This window comes from Ornithorhynchus anatinus, chromosome 4 (assembly GCF_004115215.2).
Source record: "Ornithorhynchus anatinus isolate Pmale09 chromosome 4, mOrnAna1.pri.v4, whole genome shotgun sequence".
Classification (NCBI taxonomy): domain Eukaryota; kingdom Metazoa; phylum Chordata; class Mammalia; order Monotremata; family Ornithorhynchidae; genus Ornithorhynchus; species Ornithorhynchus anatinus.
This window is the reverse complement of record NC_041731.1, coordinates 25,341,328-25,369,221: the sequence shown is the minus strand read 5'-3', so window position 1 is coordinate 25,369,221 and position 27,894 is coordinate 25,341,328. Positions and strand designations below refer to the sequence as shown.

Genomic DNA, 27,894 nt, shown 5'->3' with positions numbered 1-27,894 from the left:
GAGGCTGATGATAGTGTGGGAAGATGTGACAGCTTGTTGTGGGCAGGGATCAGGTCTACCCATTTTATTGGACTGTCCTCCCCACCCTCCAGACCATAAACTCATTGTGGGCAGGAAACGTGTCTGTTTATTGTTGTACTGTACAAGCCCAAGAGCTTATTACAGTGTTCTGCACACAGTAAAAATTCAGTAAATACAATTTAGTGAATGTGCTTAATACAGTGCTCTGCACAATGACCACCCAATAAATACCACTGATTGATTGAGGCTCCTGAGGGCTGGTGAGAAAATCTGATTTCTCGTGCTTCCTTCTCAGCGCTCAGTATGGAGCCCAGCACAGGGCAAGTGCAATAAATAACAATAACAATGAAATAATGATTATAATAAAAACAATTAATTAGGACTCTCCACAGGAGACACATTTGTTTTTAATCAGGTGACCTCTTGTTTGGGAAGGTTTAGAAACTGACAGGGGAAAAGTCTTTGATGACAAATGGCAAGAGAGGCAAAGGACAAAAAGGGAGGTTAAATGAATGATGATAACTGTGGTATATGTTAAGCGCAAAGTAAATGTCCAGCAGTGTACTAAGCACTGGGTTATTTACAAGATCATCTGGTCAGACACAGTCTCTGTCCCACTTCACTTCTCTGAGCTTCAGTTCCCTCACCTGAAAAATGGGGATTAAGACTGTGAGCCCCATGTGGGACAGCGACTGTGTCCAATCTGCTTAGCTTGTATCTACCCTAAATGCTTACTTATGCAGTGCCTGCCACACAGTAGGCATTTAATAAATGAGAAGAGGTATTGAATTCCCATTTGACAGATGAGGGTACTTAGGCCCAGAGAAATGAAGCAACTCGCCCAACATCACCCAGCAGACAAGTGGAGGAGCTGGGATGAGAACCCAGGGCCTCTGACTCACAGGCCGGGGGTCTTTCCATTCTGACTGAGGAGCCAGGAGGAGAGGCTTTAACTGCACCCAGTAGAGCCAGAGTTTATCCAGTGCGGCATCTCCTCCGCAGATCTGAACTAGTCGGACGGTGAGAACAGTCTGACCAGGAGTTGAGACTTTCTAAAAAAAGGTCGGAAATCCAACCGCCTCCTTCTTCCTTCCCGTAAGGAGCTCAGATCTGAGAAGAAAGGTTGCCTAGGAAAACACTTGCAAAGTAATCTAATCAGAAGACCATGGGTGGTGAAGAAGAGTTAAAGACTGAGGCCAGCTGCTGTCTGCTCGGGTCAGGCTTTTTCCCACCCCAGGTCTTGTGGGGAGAGCTGTCTGCCCCTCCTCCCTCTACCACCTGCTTTCCACTGCTTTGAAACTGCCCCATTGAGGTGCAGAGTTCAAATCCTGCTTGCAAGAGGGTGGTTTGGGGAGGTAACAAGGGCCTCCTCTGAATTTTGTGTGCTCACTAAACAGAAAGGAATCAATCATATTTACTAAGCATTTACTGTGTGCAGAGCACTGGACTAAGCATTTGGGAGAGAAGAATACACATTGTGCCCACAACAGTCTAGAGGTACAGTGTACAATCACTGAGTGGTATTTCTTGAGTGTTTACTGTGTGCACAGCACCGTACGCAGCACTTGGGAGAGTACGATATAACAGAGCTAGTAGACATATTCTCTGCCCATAAAGAGCTTATAGTCTAGAAGGACAGTTGCTTAGAATTATTTGATGGGTAAGAGGGGCTTTAGATGAGGAAGAGCTCAGGGTCTGGCCTGGCCTAAGATTTCACTGGTCAATTCTCTCCAATCACCTCTCCTGCTGCTCTTGCTGCCAAACCACAGCTAGTACTTAGTGAGCATCAACTTTGTGCAGAGCACTGCCCAAGGCACTTGAGAGAGCACAGTAGACTTAGACACTATTTCTGCTCTCAAGGTGCTTACCATCTAAAGGGAAGACGGGCCCTGAGTTATTTACAGTTAGGGGGGAAAAGAATGGAAAGATGCATCAGTTGATACAAGCTTTAATGGCAAAGTACAGAAATTACTCCTCAAACCCCCTTTCCTCTGCTTTCTCTTGCCCCAATCAACATCATCTTCATCATCAATGATAATAATGATACTAATAATAATAATGGTGGTATTTGTTAAAACCTTACTATGTGCCAGGCACTGTATTAAGCACTGGGGGAGATGCAAGTAAATCACATTGGCCACAGTTCCTGTCCCTCATGGAGCTCACAGTCTTAATCCCCACTTTACAGATGGGGTAACCAAGGCCCCAGGAAGTGAAGTGACTTGTCCAAGGTCACACAGCAGACAAATGGCAGAGTCAGGATTAGAACCCAGATCTTTCTGACTCTCAGGTCTGTGCTCTATCCATCAGGCCATGCTGCTTATCATCATCGGCATTTACTGAGCGTTTACTCAGTGCAGACCACTGTACTAAGCACTTACCACTGTACTATAACCTTGCCATGTACTTTGCCAACAAAACTGAAACCATTAGGAATGATCTCCCTCGAATCTCCTCTGCTCCTCTCCAACCCCACCCTTCCCCTGACCCTTCTTCGGTGCTCCCAATTTTTCCACCATATTGCAAGACATCTTCCAAATTCTCCTCTCATATTCTTCCCGCTCCACCTATGCCTCTGACCCCATCCCTTCACACCCTATCAAAAACACTTGCCCTTTCCCTTCTCTCTTCCCTGACATCAGTCTTTCACCACTCACTTTCTGTTAATCCATCCATTACTCATATTTATCAAGCGCTTTACTCCAATGTTTCCTTTCATTCATTCAATCATTTATTGAGTGCTTGCTGGGTGCAGAGCACTGCAATAAGCATTTAGGAAGGATATAACAATAAACAGACATATTCCCTGCCCACAATGAGCTGACTGTTTAGAGGGGGTGGCAGGCATTAATATAAATAAGAGATATGTACCTAAGCGCTGTGGAGCTGGGAAAGGGGATGAAGTCAGGGCGACGCAAGAGGGAGTCGGAGAAGAGGAGGGGAGGGCTTAGTCAGTGAAGGGTTTTGGAGGAGATGTACCTTCAATAAGGTGTGGAAGAGGGTGGACAGTGGTGGTCTGTAGAATATGAGGAGGGAGGGAGGATTAAGGGTGTGCCAGGACAAAGGCAGGACATAGGCGAGAGGTTGGCAGCAAGCTAGACAAGCCCACCCAGAGCACGGAGCCCTTAAACCCCACGATTCTTATTATTATTTTCCCTCTAATGGGAAGCTGATGGTTGTCACATTCACTGCAGTGCTGGTTCAACTGAGAGTCACCTCCGGCTGTCCCCACCTCCCAGACCCATGGCACTGGCTTCCCAGACCCATGGCACTGGCTTCCCAGACCCATGGCACTCAGCCCTGTGGCACCAATTCCTACCAAGTGGTGTACCCCTCTTCCTCCGCTGCCTAAAGATGGACGTGAACCATGGGGGCAGGGGAAGAAGTGGAGTGAAGTTCCCCAACTCCACCCCTCCCAGAGATGACCCATGCGAGGAGCACACCATGCTCCACCAAGACCATCCCCAGTCACATGCTCCTTCCCCTGCCCACCCGGCTGCCACATACCAGACGCTGTGACCTATATCCCCTGGCACCTTCCTACCTCAAAGTCCTTCAACAGACCCAACGGGGGGACACTGCTGATGTCTCGTCCATGATGGCCAGGGGCCAGAGAGGAGACTTGAGATTTGGCTTCCGGTTCATAGGCCTCCAAAGCCGGAGCCTCAAGGCACATGGGGAACTGCTCAAAGCCAGAATCATCCTCTGGAGACCTGGACCTTCTGGGACCATGGATTTTAAGTGCCTTTTTTTGTGGTATTTGTTAAGCATTTATTTTGTGCCAGGCACTGTTCTAAGCCCTGGGGTAGATACAAGCTAAATCAGGTTGGATAGAGTCCAGATCCCATGTGGGGTTCACAGTCTTAATCCCCATTTTACAAATTAACTGAGGCACAGCAAAGTGAAGCGACTTGCCCAAGGTCACACAGGAGACTTGTGTCAGAGGCGGGTTTAGAACCACCTGAGCTTTTTCCACTAGGCCATGCTGCTTCCCCTTTCAATTTGTTATGATTTAGATTGAGCCCTTCAATTCATTCCCAGGATAGTGGGCTGCTCCCTAGAGACTATCCAGTGTGTAAATGATCATTCCATTAATCCTTGGTATTCACTGAGCACTTACAGTGTGCAGAGTACTTGGAAGAGTACAGTATAACAATATATTTCCCTGCCTAAAACAAGCTTCCAAATAATCTCCAGATTCATCCATTGGGCACTGAAAATGAAGTCTTTGGGGGCCCCAGGAAGTTACACCTCACCCCAGGCATGTAATTTGGTTTCTCAACTTTGAAATCGCAAAATTGATAAGTAGGATGGCCTCGTGGATACAAGACAGGCCTGGAGTCAGAAAGAACTGGGTTATAATCCTGGCTCTACCACTTGCCTGCTGGGTAACCTTGGGCAAGTCACCTCCCTTCTCTGGGCCTCAGTTACCTCATCTGTAAAATGGGGATAAAGAATGTGAGCCCCATGTGGGACAGGAACTGTGTCCAACCAGATTATTTTCTATCTACCCCAATACTTAGTAAAGTGCCTGGCACACAGTAAGTACTTAACATATGCCATTTAAAAAATAATAATTCTCTAAAGAGTCCTCCTTTAGATGCTTCCTCCTTCAGGGCTGCCGTCCCCATATAAGCAGTTGATTTCACTCGGTGCCTTGGAAACCTTCTGAGTAGTTTATTTTTACCAAATAGATGAGAACCATGTCCCAGAATGGCAGACCTCTATCACCTCAAAATACTCCCAGCCAAGAGTTGCTGATGAGAAACATATGTTTTGGCAAACACAGGCAATGCTGATTCCCCAAGTGCTCTAATTAAAGACACAGGATCAAATCACGTGATTCTTTTAAATATAAAAAGTGAACTATTTTTATCCATTACTTCCTATTAAGTTTATTTTTCCTGGCTTGCAAAAATGTTATTCCCCAAACTCGGCCTTGAATGCATACCGAATTCTCCCATAATGGGGGGCTGAGTCCTTGTGGGCAAGGATCGTGGGTACTATCTCCACTGAACTGTAACCTCCCAATTGCTTAGTCGAGTGCTCTGCACACAGTAAGCACTCAAAAAATGCCACTAATTGATTGACTCAAGACTTTCTCTCTGGACTGTAAGCTTGTTGAGGGAAGGAGGCAGGTCTACCAACTCTGATGTACTGTACTCTCCCAAGCACTTACTACAGTGCTCTGTACTAGGTAAGCGTTCAGTACCATCGATTGCTTGCCATGCTCTGTGTTAATGAAACCCTTGCGGTACAATTAACGTGGGGTTTCACACTGGGTGTGTGTGTACGTATGTACACATACACACAACCCCTCCGCCCATTCTCCTCACATCATATTTCATTCTCTTTAGGCAGATGAGTTTTGTCTGAAGAAAATTCCCTCAATTAATCAATAAATGGTATTTCCTGAGCACTTATTGTGTGACAAGCACTGTACTGAGTGTTTGGAAGAGTACAGTACAACTGAATTAGAAGTCCCATTCACTGCCCATAACAAGTTTACAGTCAAGCAGTCAGTGGTTCTTATTGAGTGCTAGTACTTAGGTGAGTACAATAAAACAGGATTAGTAGACACATTCTCTGCCCATAATAAGTGTACCACATTCTGCTATCTAGTTCTAGCCAAAATGCACAGTGCAAATTGACTTTACCTGTCTCGGTGGCTGGGTGAATACATGTAAATTCTGAGGTTAGAGTCCTGCTGCCAAACTGCCTGAAGTTGGTGACTTCAAGGTATTTTACTTGGAAATCTCATTTGCTTGAGAAGACTCCAGGAGTGAGTATAGCATATGTGAGGTGGTGGTGGAGGTCAAGGGTCCTCACTCAACAACAGTCTACCAAACAATGAGGGAACACAGACCTAATTTTTTAATCAATCTATAGTGTTTATTGAACACTTACTAGTGCAGAGCACTGTATTAAGCACTTGGGAGAATACAAAATAACAGAATTGGACACATTCCCTGTCCATAACAGTCTTAGAGGGGAAGTCTTAAGTCAAGTAACCAATGGTACTTTTTGAGTGTTTACTGTGTGCAGAGCATGTACTAAGTGCTTGGGAGAGGGAAATGCAAAAGAATTAGCAGACACATTCCCTGCCTACAATGAGCTTATGGTCTGGAGGATGGCCAGAGACAGCACCTTAACCAACCATCCATCAATTAATCAGGCAATGGTATTTATTAAGTGCTTACTGTATGCAACTCACTGTGGGCAGGGAATGTGTCTACTGACTCCCATATTGGACTCTCCGAAGTGTTCGGACCTCAGTAAGTGCTCAATAAATACCACTGATTGACTGATTGCTTGGGGGAATACAACAGAGTTGATAGATATGTTCCCCTCTTACAAGGAAATTACAGTCTAAAAGGGGAAACAGATATTCACTGTCTCCCCCTTTTAAACTGTGAGCCCAATTTTGGGTAAGGGACTGTATCTGTTGCCGAATCGTACATTCCAAACGCTTAGTACAGTGCTCTGCACACAGTAAGCATTCAATACAATTGAATGAATGAATGAATTCAGCCCCCACATCAGATCATGAGACAAGGAGACAAAAGGGAATACAATGCCACAGGTTTTTATGGTATTTGTTAAGTGCTTACTATGTGCCAGGCACTGTACTAGGCGCTGGGGTAGATACAAACTAATCCAGTTGGACACAGCAGTCACTGTCCCACAGGGGGCTCAGGGACTTAATCCCCATTTCACAAATGAGGTAACTGAGGCCCAGAGAAGTGAAGTGACCCGCCCAACGTCACCCAACAAACAAGTGACGGAGCGGGAATTAGAACCCAGGTCCAGGCTTTATCCACTAGGCCAAGCAGCTTCTCATTTCCTGGTCCACTCGTATTTCAGTTCTTCCACAGCCCCTCACACTTTTTTCTCTCCCTACCAAACCCCAACCTCAGAACTTGTGTTCATATCTCAACATTGTTGCTTCCCCCACTTTTAATTTATTTTAGTGTCTGTCTCCCCATCTACAAGTTACTCCTCTAAACTAAAAGCTCCATGAGGACAAGGATTGTGTCTATCACCTGTGTTGTACTGTACTCTCCTGAGGGCTTAGGACAGTGCTTTGCACTCCTCAATAAATACCACTGATTGGTTGACTGTAAACTTCCTCTAGACTGTAAACTCCCTATGGACAGGGATTGTGTATACCATTTCTGTTGCACTGTTCTCTCCCAAGCATGTAGTACAGTGCTCTACATGCAACAGGTGTTCAATAAATACCATCGACTGACTGCTCTTCACAGAGTAACCGCACAATAAATACAATCAATTAACTGGGTTCCTAGAGCTGTGATGTGATAGGAAATGTGAGTTTTGTTCTGCAGCGAGATCCTCCCACCGACCCGAGTTTCCACCTGCAGCTCGGGAGTTGGCCCAGAAAATGGCATTTCCACGTCTCCAAATTTCCTGACCCGCATTCGGCAGCCCTGAATCAGGGAGGAGGGGGGCAGGTGGAAAGGACTGATGGCAGACCCAGCGAGAGGAGTTCTGTGCTCACCCTGGCAAAGTAAGCCAACACTCTCATTCCCTGGCACCCCAAAAGAGTCAGTCAATTGTATTAATTGAGGGCTTACTGTGTGCAGAGCACTGTACAAGCACTTGGGAGAGTACAATATAACAAACACATTCCCCACCCACAATGAGGTTACAGCCTAGAGGGGGAGACAGACATTAATACAAATAAATAAAATTCAGATATGGACATAAATGTTAGATTGTAAGCCCATCACTTGACAGGGATTGTCTTGATCTGTTGCCGAATTGTACATTCCAAGCGTTGAGTACAGTGCTCTGCACATAGTAAGTGCTCAATAAATACTATTGAATGAATGAAGTGCTGTGGGGCTGGGAGGGGGGATGAATAAAGACAGCAAGTCAGGGTGAAGCAGAAGGGAGTGGGAGAAGAGGAAAAGAGGGCTTAGTCAGGGAAGGCCTCTTGGAGAAAATGTGTCTTTAATATGGTTTTGAATGGCAGGAGAGTAACTGTCTGTCGGATATGAGGAGGGAGGGTGATCGAGGCCACAAGCAGGATGTGGACGAAAGGTGGATGGAAAGAGAGATGAGATCGAGGTACAGTGAGAAGTTTAGCATTACAGGAGTGAAGTGTATGGGCTGGGTTGTATTAGGAGAGTAGTGAGGTGAGGTGGGGGGGGCAGAGCACTGTACTAAGCGCTTGGAATGTACAAGTCAGCAACAGATAGAGACAATCCCTGACCAACAATGGGCTCACAATCTCAAAGGGGGAGACAGACAGCAAAAACAAAACAAGCAATCAGGCATCAATACCATCAAAATAGATAAATAGAGCCATAGATATATACACATCATTAATAAAATAGAGTAACAAATAATATATGCAAATATACACAAATGCTGTGGGGAGGGGAAGAGGGTAGAGCAGAGGGAGGGAATACGAGGAATGGGGAGGGGAGGAAGGGCAGAGGGAAAAGGAGGGCTCAGTTTGGGAAGGCCTCCTGGAGCAGGAAAACTCTCAGTAGGGCTTTCAAGAGGGGAAGAGAGTTAGTTTGGCGGATGTGAGGAGGGAAGGCATTCCTGGTCAGTGGTAGGACGTGGGCCAGGGGTCGACGGCAGCACAGGTGAGAACGAGGCACACTGAGGAGGTTAGCGGCAGAGAAGCAGAGTGTATGGGGTGGGCTGTAAAAGGAGAAAAGGGAGGTGAGGTAGGAGGGGGCATGGTGATGGAGAGCTTTGAAGCCAAGACTGAGGAGTTTGTGTTTGATGTGAAGGTTGATAGGCAACAACTGGAGGTTTTTGAAGAGGAGAGTGATATTCCCAGAGAGTTCCTGTAGAAAGATCATCGGGCAGCAGAGTGAAGTATAGCCTGAAGTGGGGAGAGACAGGAGGATGGGAGATCAGAGAGGAGGCTATTGCACTAATCCAGTAATCCAAAATTCAATAATCCAAATCCAGTAATTTGTTCCATGTGACTGAATGCTCCTTCTTCAAAAATGTCTAGTTTGAAAGCAGAAGAGGCGCATGACAACCTCAGGAGACTCAGGGAAGAGGGGCACCCAGTTCAGAAAAAGTTTTGCTGGCCCTTCCCATACTTATCCATGCTACAGTGGCCAAGCACCTGGAAGCCGTGAGCCCCGGGGGACTTAAACAAAGAAAGTGGCCATCTTCATTCTGGTTTTCACTTTCCCTCCACAAAATTGCCTTCTCCTTCAGACTCACCTCAATCCTTTGAGGCCCTAGTCTGGGTAGCCTGAGGAGGGGGAGGGTTTGCTGGAATCTGACCTGGCTGGGTGGAGGTGTCTGTAGGGTTTGGGGAATTGAGCGAATTCTTGGATCCTTATTTGATCCAATATAAAATCAAATACCACTGGCCTTCATGAAGGCCAGAGGGAAGAAGGAGGAGAGAGAGAGAGAAGGAGGAAGGAAGAGAAGGAGGAAGAGAGGGAGGGAGGGGGAGGGAGGGAGAGGGAGGGCAAGGGAGAGGGAGGGCAAGGGAGAGGGAGGGCAAGGGAGAGGGGGGGCAAGGGAGAGGGGGGGCAAGGGAGAGGGGGGGCAAGGGATGGGGGGCAAGGGATGGGGGGGCAAGGGATGGGGGGGCAAGGGATGGGGGGCAAGGGATGGGGGGCAAGGGATGGGGGGGCAAGGGATGGGGGCAAGGGATGGGGGCAAGGGGGGGCAAGGGAGAGGGGGGAAAGGGGGGAAAGGGAGAGGGGGGAAAGGGGGGAAAGGGAGAGGGGGGAAAGGAGAGGGAGGGGGAGGGAGAAGGAGGCAAAGGGAGAGGGAGGGGGAGGGAGAGGTAGAGAAAGGGAGAGGGAGAGAAAGGGAGAGGTAGAGAAAGGGAGAGGTAGAGAAAGGGAGAGGGAGGGAGAGAGGAAGAGAGAGGGAGGAAGAAAGGAAGAGAGAGAGGGAGGGAGGGAGAGAGGGAGGGAGGGAGGGAGGGAGAGAGAGAGAGAGAGGAAGGGAGAGAGAGAGAGGAAGGGAGAGAGAGAGAGGAAGGGAGAGAGAGAGGGAGAGAGGAAGATGGAGTAGAAGAACTGTGATATTTATTAAGCGCTTTCTGTATGTAAAGCACATAAGTGCTGGTGAAGATACAAGACAATTATGTCAGACATGGTCTCTGTCCCTCTTGGGGCTTACAATCTAAGTAGGATGGAGAATGGGTTCTGAATCCCCATTATGCAAATGAGCTAACTGAGGCCTAGAGAAGTGAAGTGACTTGCCCAAGGTCACACAGCAGGTACATAGGGAAGCCAATATTAGAGCCCAGCTTCTCTGACTCCCAGGCCCGAGCTCTTTCCCCTCTCTGCTTCTCCCAGTGCCAGCACTACTGCCTCTACTGCACGTAGCTTCTCCACAGGGAATTAATGCAAGTGACCGAGAGGGAAGGAGGAAGGGATCGGGCAGGAGGTCAAGCCTACTGAGAAACTGGACCAGAGAGGGAAAGGTCTATCTTCCTCTATAGGCTTTTCACTGAGAGCTAATGCCATGGAGAGAAGAGGACCATTTCCCTGGCTCCCAGGAGGGACATTACACCTAAATAATAATAATAATACTTGTAGTACTTGTTCAGGGCTTACTATGTTCCAAGCTCTATGTTAATCACTGGGCTAGATACATGATAATCAGGTCAGACACAATCTCTGTCCCAAATGGGGCTCCCAAACAAAGGGGGAGCGAGAATAAGTATTTATGCCCTATTTCACAGGAGAGGAAACTGAGGCCCTGAGAAGTCTATCAACTTGCCCAAGCCCAAGGAACAGCCAAGTGGCGGAGCCAGAATTAGAGCCTGGGTCTCCTGAACCCCAGCCCTGTGCTCTTTCCATGAGGCTCTGTAGTTTCTCTGCAGAAAATCAGTTAAGTGACTGGGAGGGAAGAAGGAGGGCAGAGGGGGTTACCTCTACCGCCCCCTACAGTTCTTTCACTAGGAAGCAGCGTGACCTAATGGAACGATCAGAAGCTGGGGAGTCAAAGGACCTGGGTTCTAATCCAGATGTGCCTCTCACCTGCTGTGTGACCTTAGACAAGTCACTTCACTTCTCTGTGCCTCAGTTATTTCACCTGTAAACTGGGGATTCGATACTGGTTTTCCCTCCTACTTAAGCTGGGAGCCTCGTGTGGATGTGATTATCTTGTGTCCACCTCAGGGCTTAGTATGGCGCTTGGTACATAATAAATGCTTAATACCACTATAATTATTTCCAACTCCCCCAGAGCTACATCAATCTCTTGATTTACAACCCAGAATTTAACCTGCCCACAACCTCTCCCCTCCCTTTTGTATATTTATAAACTCCATTGGAGCATTTGAGCATGAGAAGCAGTGTGACCTAGTGGATAGAGTACAGGCCTGGGAGTCAAAAAGACCTAGATTCTAATCCCAGCTCCACTACTTGCCTGTGTGTCCTTAGGCAAGTCACTTCTCTTCCCTATGCCTGTTTATATCATCTGCAAATTGAGTATTAAGACTGTAAGCCCCATGTGTGACAAGGACAGTGTCCAACCCTATTTGCTTGTATCCACACCAGCGCTTACAACAGCACCTGGCATACAGTAAGCAATTCAATTCAATAGTATTAACTGAGTGCTTACTATGTGCACAGCACTGTACTAAGTGCTTGGAAAGTACAATTCGGCAACAGATAGAGACAATCCCTGCTCAGTGATGGGCTCACAGTCTAATTGGGGGAGACAGACAGACAAAAACAAAACAACAATCACGATAAATCGTGTACATCAAGGGGATGTACACCTCATTAATCACCTCAGCACTTAATCAATGGTATTCATTGAGCAGTTATTGTGTGCAGAGCACTGTACGAGGCACTCGGGAGAGCACAATACAACAACATAACAGACACATTCCCAGTTTAGAGGGAGAGACAAATGAACCAATACCACAATTACTATTATTAAGGCTCAAAAGCTGGCTCTTTCACCCTTCAGGACCCTTCCTCCCCAAAAGCTGGAGATTCCGAGTCCACTGCTCTCAGACCATCTGGTTGTGGGAACCCACTCCCCTTCCAGCCTCACCAAGGGAATGGAAACTCCGGGGTTGGGAGGGGGGCTCTTCTGCATTTTGATCCCGCAATTCAGTAGCATTTTTTTGAGGGGAGGGGCTGCGGGGGGGGGGGCGGTCTTAGGTCACATGGTATTTCTCCCCCCAGGCCTGAGGGTAGATTTGTGTGGGAAAGGGGGCCGCCCGCCGGCAACTGTGCCCTCATTGGACAGGTTAGACGGGGCCAGTGTGAGCTATGACAGGAAGTGTCCACCAGCTGAAAGCTCTCCACGGCCAGAGAGGCCAGCGAGGTGAATCTCAGGAGTCATTTTCTGGGCCATGGTTCCCTCCTTCATGGGGACAAAGTTCTCCCAAATTCATTCTGCTTTCTTGCCCCATTCGTCAACCAGTGCTGTTTCACTGCCAAGGCCTGGATCGGGAGTGGGAGGGGTTGGTGGTTTCTGCAGGGGGTGGGCAACTGATCTTCAAAGCTGAGCCAACCCCATTGCCTAAGGCTCCCCCGGTCCTCCCCCTGAACTCCTGCTCTGGACCCATGTCCCGGACACCCGCCCCAGCCCCTTCTTGGCTCTTTGGCTGGAAGGAGCCGGGATTGCTATGCATCCCTGTAGCAAGGGAGTCCGGCTCAGAGACACCGGCCCCAGGGCTGCCTGGACCAGCTCCCTCCCTTGCCCCACCCACACTTCACGTGCCAGAGCCAAGACTGGGGGGGGAGGGGGGTGGCAACTCGGGTCTGAAGGCCAAAGGAGCCCCAACACTAGCCAATTCACTTTTTTTTACTAATGATGTTGTCTTTGTCTTCACCTCTAGACTTGAAGCTCTGTTCTAGTGGACTCTCCAGCACTTACTAGAGTCCTCTCCACACAGTAAGCACTCTAGGCTGTAAGCCCATTGTGGGAAGGGAATGTGTATATCAATACTGTTTTTTTTGTACTCTCCCAAGCGCTCAGAATGGTGCTCTGCACATAGCTAGTCTTCAATAAATACTACTGATTGATTGTCAGCTGTTTGCTCTGTCTCTCCAACCTAGATCCCTCCTGGGGTGGATTTCCCAAAATGGCAAGTTTTCAGCTATGGTAAAAAGTAAACCAAGAGAAGATGTTTCTATGAGAAACCCAAGAAGCCACACAAGGTTGGTACATTTCAGTTCACGCCAACCCCACCCCACCATGCCAGCATAGGGCCATGTCTGGGAGCAGAGCGGGGCCAGATCCTGGCCTAGCAGACAGAGCCCAGGCCTGAGAGTCAAAAGGACCTGGGTTCTAATCCAAGATTCTCCACTGGTCTGCTGTGTGACCTTGGCCAAATCACATCCCATCTCTGGGCCTCAGTCCCCTCATCTGTCAAATGGGACTGAAGACTGTGAGCTCCATGTGACAGGGACTGTGTCCAACTTGATTAGCCTTTCTCTTCCCCAGCACTTAATACTGTTCCTGGCACATAGTAAGGGTTTAACGTATACCATTAGCAAATAAACTATGTGATGTTTAGAAGTGAAATGGGGATTTTGGTGTCCGAACAGGAACTGGCAGGAGAGAGGGCTGTGTGTGCCATAACACCCGCCCAGCCCGCCCTGCCCCAAACAAGCATAGATTCCCTCGCTGACACAGCAGTTCATTCATTGATTCAATAGTAGTTATTGAGCACTTACTGTGTGCAGAGCACTGTACTAAGCACTTGGAATGTACAATTCAGCAACAGAGAGAGACAATCCCTGCCCAATATCGGGCTCACAGACTAAAAGGGGGAGGCAGGCAGCAAAACAAGTAAGCATCAATACCATCAAGATAAATAGAATCATAGATATATACACATCATTAATAAAACAGAGTAATAAATGATATATACAAATATACACAAGTGCTGTGGGGAGGGAAAGGGGGTAGAGCAGAGGGAGGGAGTAGGGGGACCATATCGTGACTCGATAATTATTTTACACCTTATTATTAATCCATTAAAGAGGAGCAATAAGCTTGCAATAACAATTCTAGTTTTTTGAGTTTATGAAGTGCTTTCATATAGATCCCCCTCTAGGCTGTAAGCTCCCTCTCTAGACTGTAAGCTCACTGTATCTGTTTATAATTCTATTGGACTTTCCTAAGTGCTTAATACAGTGCTCTGCACACTTTAAGTAAGCACTCAATAAATACCTTTGATGATGCTAACAGGTTTTCATGTATTCACACCAATGCTGTGCACGGTGTAAGCCCTAATTAATTCAAGCAACAATAGCAAACGAAATACATAGGAGAGATGGGACTCCCGATCCTCTACAAAGAATGGGACTCTACAAAAAAAATAAAGTTTTGTAGGTGCTTAATAAAGTTCAGCAATAACTTTAATAGGTAAATATGAAATAACTTCATAACAACAACAACATGTAAGCCCATAAGAATTAGCAACAATAACAACACTACTAATCATAATTGTGGTATTGTTGAGAGCTTACTATGAGCCCATTGTTAATATAGATACAGTAAGTCATGTTGGATACAGTCCTTGTAACACACAGGATTCATGGACCAATGGAAAGAGTAAGCAGGTATTGAATAAGGAAACAGAGGCACAGAAAAGCAGTGTGGCCCAGAAGACAGAGCCCGAACCTAGGACCTAGATGAGTGAGGTGATTATATTCTATAGAATCCTGCCCTCTGCCCACCGTGGTCAAGCCCTGGGGGAAGTACATCAGAAGCAGTGCAGCCAAATGGATAGGACTCCGGGCCTGGGAGTCAGAAGGACCTGGATTCTAATCCTGGCTCCACCACGTCTGCTATGGGATTTGGGAGAAATGACTTCATTTCTCTGTAAGCGCTCAAAAACAACTGACTGAAGGCATCATACTCTTTCAAACAGTTAGTACAGTGCTCTGCAGTTAGTACGGTGCTCCAAGTAAGAATGATTGAAATTCTGTTCTATTATACTTTCCCAAGCACTTAGCAGTGCTGTCTACACAGTAAGCACTCTAAATTCAAATGATTGAATTCTGTTCTATTGTACTCTCCCAAACACTTAGTTCAGTGCTCCACAAATATGATTGATTGAACTCTGTTCTACTGTCCTCTCCCAAGGTTTACTATTGTGCTCTGCACAAAGTAAGCGCTCCATAAATACACTTGATTGATTGAACTGTCCTAATGTATTCTCCCATACTCAATAAATATGTCTGATTAAACTCTGGTCTACTGTCCTTTCCCAAGCGTTTTAGTACAGGGCTGTGGACACAGTAAGCACTCATTTGACTGATTCACAAAGTACCCTTAATAATAATAATAATAATAATAATGGCATTTGTTAAGCGCTTACTACGTGCCAAACACTGCTCTAAGAGCTGATAATAAAATTTAAAAAATTCATATTCCGAGAGTGGTTGTGATGGTACAATTCCTCCAAGAGGCCTTCCCAGACTAAGCCCCGCTTTCCTCTTCTCCCACTCCCTTCTGTTTTCACCCTGACTTGTTCCCTTTTTTCTTGCCCCCTCCCAGTCCCACAGCACTTATGTACTAATAATAATGATGGCATTTTTTAAGTGCTTACTATGTGCCAGGCACCGTACTACGTGGCTTACTATGTTAAGCGGTTACTATGTGTCCCAATCGGGTTGGACACAGTCCCTGTCCCACGGAGGGCTCACAGTCTCAATCCCCATTTTCCAGATAAGGTAACTGTGGCCCAGGGAAGTGACTAGCCCAAGGTCACGCAGCAGACCAGTGGCAGAGCCGACATTCGAACTCATGACCTTCCAACTCCCAGGCCCGTGCGCTGGCCACTAAAGCACGCTGCTTCTGTAATTTATTTGTACTGAGGTCTGTCTTCCCCCACCCTCCCCGGACTGTAAGCTCCTTGTGGGTAGGGGATGTGTGTTTCCTGTTGGATCGTCCGCTCCCAAGCGCTTAGTACAGTGCTCAGCGCACAGCGGGCGCTCGACAGATGGGTTGAAAGAATGAGAAGCAGCGTGGCTCAGTGGAAAGAGCACGGGCTTGGGAGTCGGAGGTCATGAGTTCGAATCCCAGCTCTTCCACTTGACAGCTGTGTGACTGTGGGCAAGTCACTTCACTTCTCTGTGCCTCAGGTACCTCATCTGTCAAATGGGGATTAACTGTGAGCCTCGCGTGGGACAACCTGATGACCCTGTATCTACCCCAGCGCTTACAACAGTGCTCGGCACATAGTAAGCGCTTAACAAATACCACCATTATGAAGGAATGAAGTGCGGTGGGCGACGGCGGCGCCCCCTCCGGGCGAGGAGAGGCATTGCAGGGCGCTGCGGAGTGGGGCGGCGTCGGGGGGATCCGAGGGGTCCCGGGGGGTCCGAGGGGTCCCGGGGGGTCCCGGGGGGTCCCGGGGGGTCCCGGGGGGTCCCGGGGGTTCCCGGGGTCGGGCCGCGCCCCTCACCTTCGAGCAGCACCTCTCCGCCGGCGCGCTTGAGCGCCTGCACCGCCTCGTCGTGGGTGGCGTCGCGCAGGTCGGCACCGTTGACGGCCAGGATGGCGTCGCCCACGTAGAGGGCGCGGGTGCGGTCGGCCGCCAGGCCCCTGAAGATCTTGCTGATGAGGATGGGCATCCGGTTCTCCCGCCCGCCCTTGATGCTGATGCCCAGCCCGCCCGTCTCCGCCTTCAGCACCTTCACGGCGCGCTTCTGGCCGCCCACGGCCTCGGGCACCTGCTCGGGCCGGTCGGTGAAGGCGGTGCGCACCCCGGGCCCGGGGGCGTCGGCGCCCCACGAGCCGTCGCCGCCGGCCGCGCCCGGCTCCCCCTCGGCCGCGCCCCCGCACAGGACCAGGGCGTCCCGGTCCAAGCGCAGGCGGACCGGGTGCCACCGCTCCCGCACCAGCACCTCCAGCGGGCCCCCGGCCCCCGCCGCTACCGACATGGCTCCGGCATGTCCCGCCTCGGCTCCGGGCTGCTCGACGGCTGGCCCGGACCGGCGCCGCTGGGGCCTCCCGCACCACTTTTCCAGCGCTCTCCGCCCCTCGACGGCCACGCCCCCCTCGCCTTGGGGCCGGGGAGAGGGACCTGCCCCGGCCCGCGACGAGGGGCGCGGCTCGGGGGGGGGGGGCGGAGCTATGGCGGGGGCGGGGCCGGGACCGTCTGATCTGTCTGCGGGAGGCGGAGCGGCTGAGCCTTTTCCACCCCCGTTTGATTTTCCTCGTGACACCTTAGAGTTGCTCGCTCTGACCCACCCCCGTTTGATTTTCCTCGGGGGATCCTAGAACTGCTCGCTCTGACCCACCCCCGTTTGATTTTCCTCGGGGGACCCTAGAACTGCTCGCTCTGACCCACCCCCGTTTGATTTTCCTCGTGATCCCCTAGAACTGCTCGCTCTGACCCACCCCCGTTTGATTTTCCTCGTGACACCCAGGAGTTGCTCGCTCTGACCCACACCTCCTGACTCTTCGCTTCGAAAAGCCCGCTCTCCGCAAGCCAGTCTTCCGAACGAATCCTCCTTTTTGCCCCGGAACCGAGCGTTCCCTGTCGTACTTTTCCTGGGGTCCAGTACAGTACGCTGTACACAGTAAATGCTCGATAACTACTATCGATCGGTTCCTCCTCGCTTCTTCCTTCTAAAAATAATAATGGTATTTTAGCGCGTGTTATGTGTTGAGCACTTAAGGAGATACAAGACAATCGGTTCAGAGTTTCACGGGGGACTCACAATCTAAGAGGAATAGAGAGCAGGTGTTTTATCCCCCTTTCACTGATGAGGAAACCGAGATTAATGACCTGTTCAAGGTCCTACGGCCAATCATCTTCTAAAGCCTGTTTATTTGTACTGATGTTTGTTCCCCACCAGCACCACCCCGCCCCTAGACTGTGAGTTCGTTGTGGACAGGGATTATCACTCTTAATTGTTGTACTTTCCCGAGCATTTACTAAAGTGCTCTGCACACCGTAAGCACTCGATCATTAGGATTGACTGACTTGGCTGCTGTAGGACCTTGGGCAAGTCACTTTACTGTGCCTCAGTTCCCTAAACTGCAAAAATGGGTTTCAATACCTCTTCTACCACCTAGTTATAACTGGAACCCCATGTGGGACCTGATTGTCATGTATCTACGCCAGCACTGAGTACAGTGCTTCATAGTAACCCCTTAATAAATACCAGAGTTATTATTATTAGGTGTCCTTGCCTCCTGATGTGATTCTAGCACAGTGAGCAGCACAAGGCACAGCTGCTCCAGACCTGTGGGCTAATTTCTCTCCTTGGGTCTTGCCTTGGTTCTTGCCCAGGAGAGTCAAGCATGATGACCACTCTGGGAGACTTTTTCTCCTTCTGGTTTTCTGTTTTTCCCCAGGGGGAGGGACCACTCTCTTCCCAGGCATATAAGTGGGACAGGTGAAGTTTCAGACTGGGATGGTTGGGACAAAATGACCTGGCCTTTCCACAGTTACTGCATGCCCAACTGCTAGGCTCTCAGTACAGTTCTGCACACACAAAGCACTCAAATACCACTGATGGGTGGTGCTGACTGGGCAGCAGACCCAGAACTTGGCCTCACAATGCTAATACTCTGTACTAGGGGAGAATGGACCAATATCCATGGAGAGATGCTTACAGACACAGATGATTTAAAGCTAGAAATTTACACTCAACCACTTACAGGTGTAACAGCCTGGTGGTGCTCATATTGGGTCCAGCAGCTTGCTCCAGGGTGATGGGGACATCATCACTGTGGCATTTGTTAAGTGCTTACTATGAGCTAAGCACTGTACTAAGCACTAGGGAAGATAGAAGAAAATCAGGTTGAATACAGTCCCTGTCCCACATGGAGCTCACAGTCTTAATCTCCATTTTATCAGATGAGGAAACTGAGGCCCAGAGAAAAGAAGTGACTTACCCAAGGACACATAGCATACAAGTGGAGGAGCTAGGATTAGTACCCAGGTTTTCCGACTCCCAGGCCTCTGCTCTATCTCTCGTTCACCCCAACACATCCTATCCGTTACCAAGACCTGCGGGTTTCACCTCTACAATATCGCCAAGATCCGCCCTTTCCTCTCCACCCAAACGGCTATCTTACTGCTACGGGCTCTCGTTATATCCCGGCTAGACTATTGTGTTAGCCTTCTCTCTGACCTCCCTTCCTCCTCTCTCGCCCCGCTCCAGTCTATTCTTCACTCCGCTGCCTGGCTCATCTTCCTGTAGAAACGCTCTGGGCATGTCACTCCCCTTCTTAAACAACTCCAGTGGTTGCCTATCAACCTCCGCTCCAAACAAAAACTCCTCACTCTAGGCTTCAAGGCTCTCCATCACCTTGCCCCTTCCTACCTCTCCTCCCTTCTCTCTTTCTACCGCCCACTCCGCACGCTCCGCTCCTCTGCCACCCACCTCCTCACCGTCCCTCGGTCTCGCCTATCCCGCCGTCGACCCCTGGGTCACATCCTCCCACGGTCCTGGAACGCCCTCCCTCCTCACCTCCACCAAACTGATTCTCTTCCCCTCTTCAAAACCTTACTTAAAAATCACCTCCTCCTAGAGGCATTCCCAGACTGAGCTCCTCTTCCCCCTCTACTCCCTCTGCCATCCCCCCTTTACCTCTCCGCAGCTAAAGCCTCATTTTCCCCTTTTCCCTCTGCTCCTCCACCTCTCCCTTCCCATCCCCACAGCACTGTACTCGTCCGCTCAACTGTATATATTTTCGTTACCCTATTTATTTTGTTAATGAATTGTACATCGCCTTGATTCTATTTAGTTGCCATTGTTTTTACGAGATGTTCTTCCCCTTGACGCTGTTTAGTGCCATTGTTCTTGTCTGTCCGTCTCCCCCGATTAGACTGTAAGCCCGTCAAACGGCAGGGACTGTCTCTATCTGTTGCCGACTTGTTCATCCCAAGCGCTTAGTACAGTGCTCTGCACATAGTAAGCGCTCAATAAATACTATTGAATGAATGAATCCACTAGGTCATGCTGTTTCTCAAAATTAGTTAGTTACTATGTGCCTGACTTTTCAAAAGTAATACACAAAAGAAATGTCAGTGAAAAGTATTTTCATAGTAACTAGGATTATTATTGTATTTTTCAAAACGGGTTCTTAGATCAGAAACCTCAACAACCTCATCATCATCAGTGGTATTTACTGAGCACCAAATAAGTGTGAAACACTGAGCTAAGCATTTAGAAGAGTTCAAACAAATCAGGACACAGGATCACTACATTCTGGGGTGGACTGTAAACTTCATGAGGGAGATGGATCATGTCAAACCTGATTGCCTTGAATCTCCTTTTTCTTTAGTTCAGTTCCTAATGTGCTTCCATTTATTTCCATCTCCCTCATTAGCTTGTAAGTTCCTTGCAGGCAAGGACTGAGACTTTGATTTCTACTGCTCATTCCCGATTGCTCAGGACAGAGTTCTGCACACAATAGGTGCTAGTACAGTGCTCTTTATTTTTTTTTCAAAATGGTATCGGTTAAGCACTTATTAGGTGTACTTATTAGGTGCCAGGCAATGTAGTAAGAGGTGGGGTAGACAGAAGGCAATTGGGTTGTCCTACATAGCACTCACAATCTTAACTCCCATTTTCCAGATGGGGGAACTGAGGCCCAGAGAAGTGAAGTAACTTGCTCAAGATCACACAGTAACAAGTGGAGGAGCTGGGATTAGAACACAGGTCCTCTGACTTCCAGTCCCCTGCTCTATCCACTAGGCCACGCTGCTTCTCTAGTGAGGCATTTTGTAAATACTGCTATGCTACTAATGACAACTATGATGATCATGATGAAAAGACCCTAAACTAGTTTCTCTTGTCAGACTCAAGCTTCTCTACAAGGACCCTTGCTCCCAGACTCAGAATGGAAAGGTGCCCCCATGTTTTAAACCTTTAACCAGGCTACTACTACTAATAATAATAATAATGATATTAACAATAGTAACAATAATAATGGTATTTAAGAGTTATGTTCTAAGCTTTGTACTAAGCACTGGGGTAGATATAGGATAATTATGTGGGACACAGTCTCTATACATCAAGGGGCTCAAAATCTAAATTACCCTCATGCTAGGCAAAATGTGCAGATTATCTCCTTGACCAGAACCACTGAACCACTGAAATCATTTGAGGCTTTGCTCCCAAGAACTCAGTACAGTGATCTCCACATAGTAAGTGCTCAATAAATACCTTTGATGATGATGATGATGATGATGATGATGATGATGATGATGATAATGACTTCACGCCTACTAAGTTATGAGTCAGCAAGTTTTAGGCAGCACCTAACTTCCCTTCTGAGCAGAATCTATTACTCAAAACGAAAATCTCTTCCTAGAACACTCCTCCCCTACTTCCACCAACCCCAAATAAATGGTTCATTTTAGTCATTTAGCTTTCTAATATACTGTAAAGTGCTTTTAAATTCCTCTTTTTAAGCTCACTTTGCACCTTCAGAAAATCTAGAGTTCCCTCTGATTGCACCTGAAATCTTCTTTCCCTGTGAGGAGCGGGTGCTAAGTGACACTAGAGGAGACAGAGAGGATTTCCAAGCCTATTGGAAAGCTTTGGCAGATAAAAGTGACAAATCTAACCAGAACTGCCAAAGGCACCTCTTTGAAGGAGGCTTATTCCTTTCAGGCACTGGTGGAATGAGAAAGGGCACTCTCTAAATGCTAGTGGTGTAACCTTGTCATGGACAGGTCTGCTCTGTGCCACTCTCTAAATGCTAAAGGTGTCAACCCGTCATGGACAGGGAATGTGTCTGCTAACTCTGTTGCAATGTACTCTCCCGGCACTTAGTTAAGTGTTCTGTATGTAATAAGCACTCAGTAAATACCACTGATTGACTGATTGAAAGGGGAGAAAGAGAGAAGTACCTTTACAATAAAAGAGAAAAAAGTGAAACGAATCTGCAATTCTCCCTACCATCTTCTAATCCCATTTACTATCATTCCCCTCTCCCGAGTGTCCTCTCCAATAAACTCTCCCTACCTTTTTCCAAAACCTCCATGAGTCTCACCTGTCCATTTTTCCCTAGCTCTTAATATAATGTTCTGCACACAGTAAGCACGTAATATACCTTTTCAAGATTACAAGCAAGTCACTTCACTTCTCTGGGCCTCAGTTCCCCCATCTGAAAAATAGGGATTAAGATTGTGAGTGATTAAGATTGTGAGTGATTGTGATTAAGATTGTAGGACAGGGACCACACCCAACCTGATTGTCTTCTTTCTACCCCAGCTCTTACAACATTGCTTGGCACACAGTAAATGCTTAACTAATACCAAAACAACACTATATTAGGCACCTATTGTGTGCAGAACTTTGTGCTGACCACTTGGGAATGAGCAGTAGAAATCAAAGCCTCAGTCCTTGCTTTCAAGGAATTTAGAAGCTAATGAGGGAGATGGAAATAAATGGAAGCATATTAGGAGCTGAACTAAAGTAAAAGGAGATACAAGATAGGTTCGACACAATCCCTCTCCCCCATGAGGTTTACAGTCCACCCCAGAGTGTAGTGATCCTGTGTCCTGGTTTGTTTGAACTCTTCTAAATGCTTAGCTCAGTGTTTCACACTCATTTGGTGCTCAATAAATACCACTGATGATGATGAGGTTGTTGAGGTTTCTGAGCCAAGAACCTGTTTTGAAAAATACAATAATAATCCTAGTTACTATGAAAATACTTATCATTGACTTTTTCGTATGTGTTACTTTTGAAAAGCTTTTTGGGGTGCCAAGCAGTTTACTAAGTGTTGGGATTTGTTTTTTATGGTGCTTTTTAAGTGCTTACTATGTGCCAGGCATTGTACTAAGTGCTGCAGTAGATACACGATAATCAAGTTGGACACAGTCCCTGTCCTACATGGGGCTCACAGTCTTAATCCCCATTTTACAGGTGAGGTAACTGAGGCATGAGAAAGTAGAGTGACTTGCCCAAGGTCACACAGGAGACGTGGCAGAGACAGAATTAGAACCCAGGACCTTCTGACTCCCAGGCCCGGGTTCCAGCCATGAGGTCACGCCGCTTCTCATTGACATGATAAAAGCGATGAACACAGTTGCAGTCCCAAAAAGGACTCGCTGTGGAAGAGGGAGGAGACAATTAATTAATCAATCAATTAGTGGTATTTATTGATGGCATACTGAGTGCAGGGCACTGTACTAAGCGGTTGGGAGAGTGCAATATAATAGTAGACATGATCCCTGCCCACAACAAGCTTACAATCAAAGGATCAATCCTCTATAAAACATTTGAAAATAATATTTCTGTAAAAACACCAGTGTAAGAATATTCTGCATCCACAAATTTTAAAACTTCCAAAAAACTGTGAGCTCAATGTGGGCAGGGAATGTGTTCACCAGCTCTCTTGCACTGTATTCTCCCAAGTGTTTAGTATGGTGCTCTGCATATAGTAAGCAGTCAATAAATACCACTGATGATGACGAAAAAGATGTGCCATAATAGTGACCAAAGACCTGAGAGCCTGCCTATATTTTTAGGTGAAAAAGAGGTTTTGGGCTCCAGTAATTCCAAGGTTTTCTTCTAGGCTGTGCCCTTTAAGTCGATTCTCAGCTTCAAACAGTTTTATTGGGGAAAAGAGTTTTTAAAAACCCAAAAACGAAGTTTTATAATGACTCCCTGCTGGCTCTGTGTTGTATAATCATCGGCATTTTGGTTATCCTAATAAAATGGCTATTACATTTGTTATCCAGCTTGTTTCATTTCTACTGGGAGAAATTTTACTAACCATTTTTGTGTGTTGTAAGAGTGGTAAAACCCCATCGATGCCACACAGATACTAAAGAGTTGAAGAGGGGCAGGAGTGGGGAGGGACTGAGGAGGGGCAGGGGAGATTTTGTGTGTGTAGAGCACTGTACTAAGCAGTTGGGAGAGTACAGTGCAACAGAATTGGTAGACACATTCCTTGCTTACAACAAACTTAGGTTCATCCTACAAAAAACCGGTAAAATCAATCGATGGTGTTTATTGAGCGTTTCCTATGTGCAGAGAACTGTATTAAACTCTTGGAAGAGTACAACAGAATTAGCTGACACTTGAGAGAAAGAGAGAGTCCATCAGTGGGTGGGTGTGGTTTTTGTGTGTATATGTCATCGGGGAATGGGGGCTAGTGGGGGCTCGGGGGGGTGAGACCCACAAATAAGTGTGTGTGTGCACGTGCGCGTGTGTGTGTCCATCAAGAAGTGTGGGCTAGTGGAGGCGCAGGTGGGTGAGACCCATGAACGAGTGTGTGTGTGTGATGTAAGAGTAAAACTGAGCTCCTTATCTTCCCTCCCAAACCCTGTCCTCTCCCTGACTTCCCTGTCACTGTGAACTGCACGACCATCCTTCCTGTCTCACAGGCCCGCAACCTTGTTGTCATCCTTGACTCAGCTCTGTCATTTACCCCACACAGCCAATCCGTCACCAACACCTGCCTGTCTCACCTTCACAGTATCGCCAAGATCTGCCCTTTCCTCTCCTTCCAAACGACTATCGTGCTGGTACTAGCTCTCATAATATCCCGATTGGATTATTGTGTCAGCCTCCTCTCTGATATCCCTTCCTCCTCTCTCTCCCCACTCCAGTCTATTCTTCATTCTGCCGCCCGTATCATCTTCCTAAAGAAACGCTCTGGGCATGTCTCTCCCCTCCTCAAAAACCTCCAGTGGTTGCCTATCACCCTTCACATGAAGCAAAAGCTCCTCACTCTTGGCTTCAAGGCTCTCCATCACCTTGCCCCCTCCTACCTCACCTCCCTTCTCTCTTTCTACGTCTTACCCCGTATACTCCGCTCCTCTGCCGCTCACCTCCTCACTGTCCCCTGTTCATGCCTATCCCGCTATCAACCCCTGGCCCACATCCTACCGCTGTCCTGGAATGCCGTCCCTTCTCACATCCGCCAAACTAACTCTCTTCCCCTCTTCAAAGCCCTACCGAGAGCTCACCTCCTCCAGGAGGTCTTCCCAGACTGAGCCTCCCTTTCTCTCTGCTCCACCCCCCGGCTCTTCCTCCTTCCCCCTTCCCCTCAGCATTGTGCTCATTATATTATTACCCTATTTATTTTGTTAATGAGGTATACATCTCCTTGATTCTATTTATCTCGATGATGATGTCTTGTTTTTGTTTTGTTCTGTTTTGCTTTGCTGTTTGCCTCCTCCATTTAGACTGTGAGTCTGTCAATGGGCAGGGATTGTCTCTATCTGTTACTGAATTGTACATCAATAAATACTATTGAATGAATGAATGAATGAATGAATGAATGAATAATGACTTACAGTATAGAGGGGCCATCCATAGTCAATCAATCAATCAATGCTATTTATTGAACGTTTACTATGTGCAGAGCACCATATTAAGTGCTTGGGAGTGTCCAACACATCAGAGAATTACAAACCTAGGCTGTACCAGGACCCAACAAGACCTCAGCCCTAAGAATAAGCCAGAGTGATGATTACCAGTTGACATTTGTTGCTGCTGCAGGAGTCTGTAGACATTATGTCATAGAAACTGCCCTATGGTAGGGGCCTCCCAGGAGGCCTTCTGACTCCCAGGCCTGGGCTCTATCCATTAGGCCAATAAAATATATAATAATAATGGTGGTATTTGTTAAGCACTTATTATGTGCAAAGCACTGTTCTAACATTCAATAGTATTTATTGAGCGCTTACTATGTGCAGAGCACTGTACTAAGCGCTTGGGATGAACAAGTCGGCAACAGATAGAGACAGTCCCTGCCGTTTGACGGGCTTACAGTCTAATCGGGGGAGACGGACAGACAAGAACAATGGCACTAAACAGCGTCAAGGGGAAGAACATCTCGTAAAAACAATGGCAACTAAATAGAATCAAGGCGATGTACAATTCATTAACAAAATAAATAGGGTAACGAAAATATTACCCTACTTAATTGGGGAAAATATTACCCAACTTAGAAAATGTTCTAAGCGCTGGGGGGATAGAAGGTGATCATGTTGTCCCACGTGGGGCTCACAGTTTTAATCCCCATTTTACAGATGAGGTAACTGAGGCACAGAGAAGTAAAGTGACTGGCCCAAAGGCACACAGCTGGCAAGCGGCAGACCCAGGATTAGAACCTATGACCTCTGACTCCCAAGCCCCGACTCTTTCCACTGAGCCATGGTGCTTCTTTTCTATGTACATAGGAAGGGGCCTCTACTATGACCAGTCTGAGCTAACTGATAAATGTCCTCAGTTCATGAAGGTACTGTGGGGCACAGCTTAAGTAAATTTCCACCAAATTACAGGGACAATGGCAGAGTTTGGCTTTCTGGGCTGTTTGAAAATGCAGAAAAAATAACATCTGGGTCAATATTCCTGAGAGCTGGCTGGCACCTAGTGGGTGAGTTCACGCTTCACTTGCTTGTTCACTGTTCACAGTGTGAGTTCACTGCACTGTCTAGTGGAAAGAACACAGGCCTAGGAGTCAGAGGACTCGGGTTCTAATTCTGCTCTACCATTTGCCTGCTATGTGAACTTACCTAGGTCACTTAAGCTCTCTGGGCCACGGTTCCCTCACCTGTAAAAATGGTGATAATATACTGTTCTCCCTCCTTCTTAGACTTTGAGCCCCATCAATCAATCAGTCAGTCAATCAAAGATATTTACTGAGTGCTTACTCTATGCAGAGCACTGTACTAAGCCCTTGGGACAATACAACAGATTTGGTAGACAAATTTCCTGGCCACAACTGAATTAGCAGATCTATTTCCTGCTCATAATGAGTTTACAGTCTAGAAGGGGAGACAGACATTACCACTCCCCTTCTTAAACAACTCCAGTGGTTGCCTATCGACCTCCGCTCCAAACAAAAACTCCTCACTCTAGGCTTCAAGGCTCTCCATCACCTTGCCCCTTCCTACCTCTCCTCCCTTCTCTCTTTCTACCGCCCACCCCGCACGCTCCGCTCCTCTGCCGCCCACCTCCTCACCGTCCCTCGGTCTCGCCTATCCCGCCGTCGACCCCTGGGTCACGTCCTCCCGCGGTCCTGGAACGCCCTCCCTCCTCACCTCCGCCAAACTGATTCTCTTTCCCTCTTCAAAACCTTACTTAAAAATCACCTCCTCCAAGAGGCGTTCCCAGACTGAGCTCCTCTTCTCCCTCTACTCCCTCTGCCATCTCCCCTTTACCTCTCCGCAGCTAAAGCCTCCGCAGAGGTCATGGGTTCAAATCCCGGCTCGGCCACTTGTCAGCTGTGTGACTTTGGGCAAGTCACTTAACTTCTCGGTGCCTCAGTTACCTCATCTGTAAAATGGGGATTAAGACTGTGAGCCCCATGTGGGACAACCTGATTCCCCTGTGTCTACCCCAGCGCTTAGAGCAGTGCTCGGCACATAGTAAGCGCTTAACAAATACCAACATTATTATTATTATTAAAGCCTCATTTTCCCCTTTTCCCTCTGCTCCTCCACCTCTCCCTTCCCATCCCCACAGCACTGTACTCGTCCGCTCAACTGTATATATTTTCGTTACCCTATTTATTTTGTTAATGAATTGTACATTGCCTTGATTCTATTTAGTTGCCATTGTTTTTACGAGATGTTCTTCCCCTTGACGCTGTTTAGTGCCATTGTTCTTGTCTGTCCGTCTCCCCCGATTAGACTGTAAGCCCGTCAAACGGCAGGGACTGTCTCTATCTGTTGCCGACTTGTTCATCCCAAGCGCTTAGTACAGTGCTCTGCACATAGTAAGCGCTCAATAAATACTATTGAATGAATGAATATGAATAAATAATTAATTTATAGTATGTAATTTAAAGATATAATAGCACTTGTAGTGTTTCTTAAGTGCTTTCTATGCTCCAGGCACTGTACTAAGCCCTGGTGTAGACACAGGCAAATCAGGTTGGACACAGTCCCTGTCCTACACAGGGCTCATAGTCTTAATCCCCATTTTACAGATGAGGTTACTGAGG

At 47.6% G+C, this 27,894-nt stretch overlaps 1 protein-coding gene across 5 annotated transcripts in view; it reads right to left on the bottom strand.

Annotated features, from left to right (window-relative positions):
• Positions 1 to 17,010, bottom strand: part of SNTB1 (syntrophin beta 1) — an 86,667-nt gene extending 69,657 nt beyond the window's left edge. For all 5 annotated transcript variants that reach the window (XR_003759066.2, XR_003759067.2, XR_003759064.2 and 2 more), the window contains exon 1: positions 16,424 to 17,010. Coding sequence is in view for 1 of the 5 variants with exons in the window: in XM_029064221.2 (XP_028920054.1) it covers positions 16,424 to 16,901 (478 nt within the window). In the remaining 4 variants the exon portion in view is untranslated. The remainder of the gene's footprint in view (positions 1 to 16,423) is intronic.
• Between the last annotated feature and the right edge of the window lie 10,884 nt (positions 17,011 to 27,894).